Genomic DNA, 9,658 nt, shown 5'->3' with positions numbered 1-9,658 from the left:
GACCGTAAAGCCACTAGATCTTGAGAGGGTCGGGTGGGACCGTAAAGCCACTAAATCATTGCTTGGTGTTGTATGAATGACCTAGAAATGGTCCGACTGACTTGTAATCGACTAGGTCGATTGATCGATGATTCGATCTGAGTGTGACTTGATGTGATTCATTGCCTTGATTTGATGTTGTGAAGTGAATGATTGAATAGAGATGACCGTGAGTGGTCTTCTTGGTGTATAATTGACTAGGTCGATTAGATCGATGCTTCGATCTATAATATATGATTGCTTGGGTGCCTATATGATCTGTGCTAATATGTAGGTGGAATCTGAGGCTAAGGTAAGTCCTTTGACTCATGTTGTGCATAGGCAGCCCTAAAGTGTATTAGTTTACTAATCGGGTTTTAGGGGTAGAACTTGCTTGAGACGTTGTCGGTGGTTATTGAATAACCATTTCGGGACCTGGATGAGGAGCCTAAGGAGCATGAATCTGATGAGGAGACCCCTGTTGAGGAATCCGAAGAGGAGTACGTGGAGGAGGACCCCAAAGATAACCCCGAGTACGACTCGGATGAGGACTGAGATCCCGTCCTGTCTTGTCAGACCTTGTTTGCATGTGAATAGACATTAGACCAGAGTTGCGTATATATAGTATTGTAGAATACTATGAGATGCATATAAAAAGATGTAGTTGTGAATTTTTAGTAAGGAAAATATATGGCCTGCTTTTCTATCACATTGTTTTATTGTCTAGGGATTTATAAGTGCTTCCGCATGTGCATATTTAAAATGAAAGGGTTGGCGATACTTAATCCTGGGATATCGCATTTAAAAATCGACCAAATGTAAGGGACGTGCGCATGCTTGGGGTTCGGGGCGTGACAATGCGGGTGAGCTAGACAGCGATGAGGGTTGCTGGTGAGTATTGGCACAGCCTCTCGGCTTCGCAAGGGACTAAACTGGAGAAGAAACGAGGGAGAAGGAGCATGGGCAAGGGCTGCACAGCACCGAACAGCCCTTGAGGAGGCTGGTCAGTCAACTTTGAGCGGCAATTTGGCGACGCGAATGGCAGTGGGTTTAAAGGACGGTTGCTGGTGAGGTAAAATAAGAGGAAACAAATGAAGAACAAGCTTGCAAAGAGAGCAATGGAGGTGTCGGTGGTGGTGAGGGAAGAGAGATAAAGAGCTTGAAACCAAAACAAGTGAGGAAATAAGAGAGAATGAGGGTGAGAGAGAGGGAACCAGCGGTGAGGGGGAGAGGGAAGAGAGAGAGTGTGATGTCAAGTCCCAATTAATGCCCATCAAATCCCTTGAGCTCATGTCAATCAAGATGGCTTATGGCAGAAGCAAAATCCTTGCATTAAATGAGATATAGATTACACTCGAATGACTAGGTTAGAGCTAGATTAGGCTAGGTAGGCTAGATACCCTCTTCCCAATCCTCTTTGCCGCCCAAATTCAAGTGCCGCCCCCTTCACTTGTCAATTTCCATCTTTGCCCTTTTGTCCTTAGTCCAATGTAAGGGGATTTCGATCATTTCACAAAGATCTCGCACTATTCATGCATTATTTACGTCCTTGCATGCATCTAATGTCAAGATCTTGTCAAAAGAGGGCTTGATGGACTTGAAGGGCCCATGGGCCTCCCTTGGCCGCCCACCCCTTGGGCGTGTGGGCCTTGGGCCACCCACTTGGGCATGGGCCCATTGGGTCCCCCCATGGCCCGTTTCCATTTTTCCGCACTTGTACGTCCTTATCGATGAAAAATTGAGTTTTCGCTCTAAAGTGACCTTTTTCGATACTCTTGTGGTTTATTGATCCTCAAGGTCATCTCATCCAACAATCGCTTGTCGAGACAATTCCATTATGAAAAACTGTGTCGAAACAAGGATATCACAAATAAACTAGTAATAATCTAGATCGTGCAAATATTTGGTCTTGGAATGTACTAGTCACTTGATCATTTGATTATAACATTAATCAAAATGAATATAGCGGTTAACAAAGTTTGAAATCTAGAAATGACCACCAAAAATGATTAGGAGTTGTTTGGGCAATTATGAGCAAGACACATACTAATAGAAGTACACTGAAACTATTCTAATAGACCACCAATATCGAGGAGACGTTGCTGATGTTAGAGAGTTATTCTGATGACTTCTAGCAAGGTTTTGCTATTGGCAATGGTAGAACCAATGGCTACTTAAGGATTTCAATTAGGAGTGGTCATTTGAGGATGGATGGTTATGTATTAAGTATAAGAGAAGGCGGGTCATGTGTTTTAAGTGTTCTTCTTTGCTTTGTTTATGATGATATTAACTGCGTACTCTTGATGTCAATGTTTGGGTCATGCCACTATTTGCAATCAGTGACAAGAGCAAGTGTACAAAAGTGATAACAATACGTGAGTCCTAATAGTTTAACCTATTGGAAAGACGGTACTTGCTGATTATAACTTTTCTTAAAGATTGCTAGTGGATTCTAGCTTTGCCGTGGCTGTTAGTGTTGAGAGTGGACGTAAACTTGGGGATAAAGCTGAAATATTATATATTTGCTTGCAATATCGTCTATCTCTTCACTAATAGCATCACAATGTATTTATGCTGATATTTGAAATTTAATTTGTTATATTCTGCAAAAAAATTTCATAGTTCTAAACCAACCTATTCACTCTTTTTAGGTAGTACTGTTAGCTCCAACGCTTAGATCCTCTTAATCTTTCATAATGGGGTGGAGGATTGGGGATGGAGCAATAAGACTCAATCCTCAATTTTTATTTTGTAATTAATGCATTTAAAGTCCTAAAATTTAATGCGAAAGTATGACTGAATTTTAAAATTCTTATATAATGCAATGCATCACAAGAATTCCATTTCAAAACGAAAACATCATCTTAACATAGTCAAGAAGAAAGATAATATATGGCTCAAGAAGTGACATTACATGAGGCCATTGGATCATTTCATGTCGGTGGTGAATGCGCGTTGCAAATGTGGCTTTGTTCCACGTGCCAGGCCGCAGAATTGGGTCTAATCCACATGCAGGGCATGGAAACTCTGAATACTCACGCCAACACCTTCTTTGTCCTTTATCCAAGCCAGCTCTACAAGTTAGCAAACACAAGCAGAAAAGAGAACTTCTGTTATGCTTTGACTAATCAAAACACGCCCAAGAATTTCGACACGGCTACCGAGGCGCCCTTTGGATCGAAGGACAATCGGGGAGGAGTGCAGGCACGGTGGACTGAATGATGTTTTCCCCAGCTTTTGGCGGCATTCAACATTTTTCTAACTTGGTGCATGCTGACAATTCAGGCAAACTATCCATAGATGTGCAAAAAACAATTTCTGCCTTCTTCAAAATATTCAACTCTTTCAAGCCTTCGACGGCTCTTAACTTTTGACAAGACCAAATAGAGAGACGCTGTAGATTTTTCAACTTCGACAGGTTAGGCAATTTTTCAATTGCATAACAAAAACTAATTTTTAGAGACTTCAGAGATTCCACTTCCCCAAACCTGGAATCTCTGCCAGTTTGGTTAAACGATGGAGATATAATGTTTGTAGCCTCTTCAAGCATGATAGATCGGGTGTGCTGTCGATGAATTCGCACCAAGATATCTTCAATTCCCTTAAGCCCTCCAAGTATTTAAGTATGGGCAAGTGTGGCATCGGATAGTTACTGATTTGGAGAACTGACAAGCTTTTGAAGCCAAAAAAATCAGGCAATTGCGGGATGCAGCTAAGTTTCAAGGTTGATAAGCCACGTGGAAGCCGATGGATGGACTGCGCGTCCTTCCAAAGCGAGATAATCTTGTTCGCTTCAGAGAAAAACACTTCTTTTTCACTCCCGTAGTCAATACGTATAAAATCTTTGCTCACTTCGAGATGATCTAAATGAACCAGGCTCGAGAGGTCAGGAAGAACAGGGATATCAGCAGCTTCAACCACTAGACATTTCAAGCTCAAGGGAAGCTTTGGCAACGGGAGAAGCCGGCGACCTGAGATTGTCAGCGTTTGGAGACAGAAGAAATCACCGATCTTTCTCGGCACAGTAGAGATTGGGCTCCCATTTAAGTCCAGGATCCTCAGACGGTTTAGGCTCCACATTTCCCATGGAATTTCATCCTTGAGGCGCCAACAATACGAGGCATTGAGCTCTTCGAGTGTCTCCACCCTTCCGAGCACACAAGGTATCGTGTGTATCTCTGTGGATGCCACGTTTAAGACTTTTAGTCTCTTTAGATTTCCAATGGAATCAGGGAGAACACTGATGTTTGAATTCCTTATATTTAACTCAACCAATGATTCTAATTCTCCAATAGAGTCTGGAAGCTCTATTAGATTATAGCAATCAGTCAACCACAAACACGTAAGATTTGTTAACTTTCCAATAGAGTAAGGAAGTTGGTGGATACTATAGTTACTCAAAGTTTGAAACCTCATCAAAGATTTTAGATTGCCCAGTGTCTCAGGAAGCTTGAACAATTCGGATAAGGATGACTCGGTAGTTTGGGGCACGATAATCTCCGACAAGCATTCTAGAGAATCGATTTCCTTGGGCAACCCTTGAAGGGAATGGCACCCCTTGATATCTAAAGTCCTTAGTTGTCTTAGCTTATTGATTGACTTGTCAATTGTAGCCAATCTCACACACCAAGCGAGAATCAATTTCTCCAACTTGCCAAACTTGGAAAAATTGGGTGTCTTGGTTAACCTCTTGCATCCCGTTAAATCTAGAACTTTCAACTTTTTCGCCTTCTACAATGGATATAAAAGGCAATTACATGCCCAAGAAAAGCATGAGAATACAATAGCATACAACTACCTAACAAATGTGAATTGATAGAATTTTAAGCATACATGAGCGAGGTGTGTCAGTACCTTGATTTGCCTCCATCCACCCCAATTGTGGGTGATGTTGCTTCTCGAAAGGTCAAGCACGACCAAATTCACCAGGTGAAGATTCACGGCTGAAAGATTGAATGGGCAATGATGCCAAGACAGCCATCTCAGATTACGAAGAAGATTATTGAAGTTGCCTACAAAATTCATTCTCCGCCCTCCAAGGAACCTCAGCTGTGGCAGACGGGATAATTCTCCAGGTGTTAAGTCATGACTAATACCTATACTGAGTGCTCGTACAACTTGTTTTTCCTACCAGCAGCAGCAGAGAATAAAGATGAGCATACAACGATATTAGTAGTTCTTCTCCGTCACCAAATAATTTAATCAAACGCAAGGTTGTAACAAAACAATATTCATTTTTTCTATCAATTTAAAAATAAGAAAAACGAAGCATGTTTAAAATCTTCATTCGGGGTTGATTTTTCTATCTTTTTACAGACTAAACACCTTCAAGACAACACAAAAATCTTCAATCTCGCACCGGAACAAGAAACAGATAATTTTAACTAATCAAACCGCGCCGCAGCTTTCTACTCGTCTCACATGGCTTAGGCATGAAAACATATACTTCTATTGCTTATAAAGTTGCTTTCTGTTTCTTTATAAATTAGTAAACAAAGAAGGCCATCAACTAATAATGCCGATTTTAAAGCACACAACAAGAGATTTTGCTTGGATTGACTATATCTTCTACTCTTAATAAGTTTTACCTCATTGCTTCTCAGTATGTCTAAAGTATTCTCATCAATCGACACCCAAATGCGCTTTCCAGCATCTTCAACATTGTCTTTTTTGACAATGTATCTTCCTAGATCTCGAACTTCATCATGCATCCAAAATCTATTGTCCTCATCGATCTTTATCAATGACATGAGCAGAAGAACATCAATCACGCTGTGTGAAGAATAGCCACTATTACGCCACATGTAGTCTGCATAAGTCTTTTTCTCCCCGATGCAAAAACATGCTATGTCTAGAAATATGGCTTTTTCTATATCATCCAATTTGTTGATACTTATCATCAATGTTTGTCGAACGTCTGTACATGGGGCTTGCTTTAAGTCCTCCAATGTCTCATCCCATTCTGATCTAGCTATGGAGGCGAAAAGGGAACCTACGACTTCCAAAGTCAAAGGAAGCCTTCCTACGCTTGAAACGACTTTTTCTGAGAATTTGTAGCAATCTTCTGGAGGAGTATCACTTCTAAAAGCATGCTTACTAAAAAGCTGAATCGCTAAATCAAAGGGCATCTCCTTTACTGAGTAATCCATGTAATAGCTAGGTTGCCTTTGGTTGTCTTTATTTCGTATTATCCTTATGTCCCTAAGTGTGACAATGATCCTACTTCCACTCCCAAACCAATCATAGCTTCCTACCAAGTTCTCAAGTTGCTTCTTCTCGTCTACATTGTCGACAACAACTAGAACTTTTGCTTTGCCAAGTCCTCTTGTTATGCGATCAATGCCGTCGTTGGTGTCATACATTTCTTGAGTAGAGTTCGAGCCCAATGTTTCGGACAGTAGTTTCTTTTGCATGTCTAAAAGACGATGACTTTGGACATCTTCAAGGAAACTACAATAATCAAATTTAGACCGGAGTCGGTTGAAGATAACACTAGCAAGAGTTGATTTGCCAATACCACCCGTCCCATGGATTATAATGAAACGCACATGGTCATCAGAGTTAATATCCAGCAGTTCCTCTATATATTCTAGATCATTCATTTCAACTAGATGGTCAGGAAGAGTTCTATTCTTCCCCTTCAGCTTAAGCAGAACCTCTCGAACAATTAGTTTTATAAGTTCACCATACCTGCCAATATAAGCTAAATATAGTAAGGAAGATTTATGACGGCAGCAATTTTTCAAATAGCATATTTGAATCCATTTAAATGTAAACATCTCAAGTTACAATGAAAATTATCTAAGTTATAAAGGACTCGAATTAATTGATGTGGCTGGCCAGATTCCCATTGGTTGGATTGAAATACCAACTACTGCCTAGACTTTCTTAGGAACTGGAAAGGATTAGGATATTGATCAAGAGAAAGGAATGATTGGATTTTGTGGTTGTTTCTATGCTTACAAAAAATGTGAAACGAAGGAATTTAGTCCATTTCATATATGATTGAAGAAGAAAAAAGAGTAGAAAGCAATGTAATTATATCGTTATGACTATTTTATCCGTCTACTTATTCATAGAATATATAGATGAAATTTAAGTTTAGCAACTTTGGCATGTTTAAGATTCAATATGAGCAACAATTAACTCATGTTATAGATGAGAACTGGGAGACTTCATCGAGATACCGTCAATCTAGCCATTACCGTCGAGATCTTAGCTTAGACACATCTAGGGATGCTGCCTCCAGATCTTGAGGAGACGTTAAAGAATGGTGACTAGCCAAGCTTGGGTTTTATTTTTCGGAAAGTTTAGTGCACACGTGAGCAATTAAAGAGCCGATCAATTTGTGACAAGTGTCTGAGCGGCAGCGTCGACATTGTCACTAAACTTCTCCCATTTTCAAATCAGTTATGAACCAAGTAAGGGTGTGATGCGAGATTATTGCTTCTAGGAACCATCTATATAATACTTGTTATTTTGAAATTTAATAGAGTTTTACTAACAATTACTCTATCGGATTTTATTTTTTTGGCCAAAACTCTGTTGGGTTTAAAAATATTAATCTGTTACATTGTTTGGTTTCATGAATAACATATGTAATAAATGTGGAATACCATCAGAATTTCTGAAATACTCCTAAAACCAAAATTATGAAACCTATGGCTGTTACTGCAACTAAACGTGCTGTTAATGTTTCGCGAGTCTTTTTTTTTCTTTCGCAAGAGGCACCATCAAAACGCTAGGGAGAGCCGTCATATTTTGTAGATAAAATTCACCACCACAGCAGTCTATATAGTTCCCTTAATAATAGTAGAGAAGATGTGACTAGACCTGAGTTTCCTTTTTCTTCATGAAACTAATAATTTAATGTGCTGGCAACATTTGGAGATTGATCAAACATTCATATGCTAGTAGTACAAAATCAGGATGTTTGATCTCCAATGAATAAGCATTAATATTTGTCTGTTTGTTGCTTCCGTTTCCTTTCTCCTAATTTGTTGAAAATTATTTATTTTGCGGTCTTTGACAACCAAACAAGATGCTAACTCAACACTCAACAACGTGACCATGACATAGCATACGCATGAACCTTCTTTCAACTTACATATCAATTATAGAGAAATTAATAACTTGAAGAGTAGATTGAATATGATATAAAAGTCGATCTATATCCTTAAACGTATAACTTGACTAATTAAGTCCTACCTTACAAAAATAAATGCTTCACATGTTATATTAAAAATATAGCTAAAAAACAAGTTGAAAAATTTACCCTTTTCCTTCAAGCTTCCAACCTACTCTTGTCGGAACCTCAACGAGAGCATCTTCCCAGCGTTTTACTTCACGTGAGTCGTACTTCTTCTCATGCTCGGAGAGGGCAGCTCTGTACAATTTGGTTTTAAGTTTTACATCATCTATCTCCACGTCAAAGAAGATAGGGAGGATCTCCTTTTTTCCATCTGATTTTGAAGTGCAATCTACCATATGCGCAACCTCACGAAGACACCATGGACTGGAAGCGAAGCCCTTGGAGAAGATGGGGATATAGATTTGAGAGTCGTTAAGGGCTTTCAAAAGCCCTCCCTCAATCTTTTGACTGACCGAGAGCTCTTTATCATCTTTGAAGACACGGATTCCTTTCTCCACCATGTCATAATAGAGGCAACTAGTAAAGTTATCTCGAGTATCTGGTCCCCTGAAACTCAGGAATACCTCAAACTCCATTCCTGAGGTGTTAGTGGCTAGAGCCATCACACGTTGCAAACGAGACTTGAGACAGGATCTAGCTGAATGAAAATTGTCAATGAGCTTGCTTTAGGCAGGATATCAATCGGGGAAGGTTTAAAAACAAAAGAAAAAAATACAGGCGGTATTTATGATTAGCCAGGATTTACAGCTATCAATTGGTGATGGCAAACTCTGAAAGAAATCGAAAATACAGCACCCCAAAATCGAAACATTGGACCAAGAAATTGAAAACGAGACAAGAGAGTACCTAGTGGGTTGATTGAAGGCCGATCAAGCAAGGCAAGGGCGCGACCTGCGAGATCGAGGGAGAAAGGAGACGAGACGGCGACGTAGGCAAGACTGGAGAGACATCGGAGGCGCAGCTGAAGACTAGCGAGAGAGAGGGAGATGGAGAGGGGTCAAAATCCGAGAATGAGAACTAAAAGGACAATAATGCAATTGAAAAGAGTGAAAAGAAAAAAACAAAGCAATAGTTAAAGAAAAGGGCAATGCTTATGTAACGGTACTGTTATCCTTTCAAAATAGCGGTGCACTCTTGGCCACAAATTGCTGACTGTATTACAAGAAGATTTTTCAAGCTAGTCTCCTCATTTTTCTCATTTCTTCCAATACTTTCTTTTGAGAAGAAAAATGAAAGATGTGGCCTTCTAGTGAATGACCACTTTCCACACTGCTCCTTGATACATTTGATCATTCAAAGAGTAAAAACAAAAGACTTCTCCGTTGTCTAACCAAAGTAACTCTAGTGAACCCTTTCTATGAAGCTTCTTCGTGAGATGCAACTCAGCCATATGCCCAAAAAAAAAACAAAACCATCTTTGTTATCTTACAATGTTGCTGGTTGTAGACATATGTATAAAATTAATAAATTCAATTTGTTATGATTTTG

The 9,658-nt window shown here is 39.7% G+C and overlaps 2 protein-coding genes across 3 annotated transcripts; both read right to left on the bottom strand.

Moving 5' to 3' along the window:
• Nucleotides 1-1,259: 1,259 nt before the first annotated feature.
• On the bottom strand, nt 1,260-5,991 carry LOC108954538 (disease resistance protein RPV1-like). 2 transcript variants are annotated; one of them, XR_005545321.1, is made up of 4 exons: nt 5,607-5,991; nt 4,873-5,145; nt 2,933-4,749; nt 1,260-1,863 (listed from the first exon to the last, which is right to left on the bottom strand). XR_005545321.1 is itself a non-coding variant. In XM_039299017.1 (3 exons), the coding sequence occupies exons 1-3, from the start codon at nt 5,916-5,918 to the stop codon at nt 3,484-3,486; spliced, it is 1,851 nt and encodes a 616-aa protein (XP_039154951.1). In that variant the 5' UTR covers nt 5,919-5,991; the 3' UTR covers nt 2,812-3,483. The 2 variants fall into 2 exon arrangements, 1 of the variants encoding a protein (XP_039154951.1); XM_039299017.1 differs by lacking the exon at nt 1,260-1,863 and having other exon boundaries at nt 2,812-4,749.
• LOC104416916 (TMV resistance protein N-like) lies at nt 5,918-9,217 on the bottom strand. Its single transcript, XM_018860682.2, has 4 exons — nt 9,017-9,217; nt 8,294-8,807; nt 5,991-6,708; nt 5,918-5,935 (listed from the first exon to the last, which is right to left on the bottom strand). Exons 2-4 carry the CDS (start codon nt 8,770-8,772, stop codon nt 5,918-5,920), a joined length of 1,215 nt encoding a protein of 404 aa, XP_018716227.2. The 5' UTR covers nt 8,773-8,807; nt 9,017-9,217.
• Between the last annotated feature and the right edge of the window lie 441 nt (nt 9,218-9,658).

This window comes from Eucalyptus grandis, chromosome 8 (genome assembly GCF_016545825.1).
Source record: "Eucalyptus grandis isolate ANBG69807.140 chromosome 8, ASM1654582v1, whole genome shotgun sequence".
Lineage (NCBI taxonomy): Eukaryota > Viridiplantae > Streptophyta > Magnoliopsida > Myrtales > Myrtaceae > Eucalyptus > Eucalyptus grandis.
The sequence above is the reverse complement of the archived record's forward strand: the minus strand, read 5'-3'. Positions and strand labels throughout refer to the sequence as shown.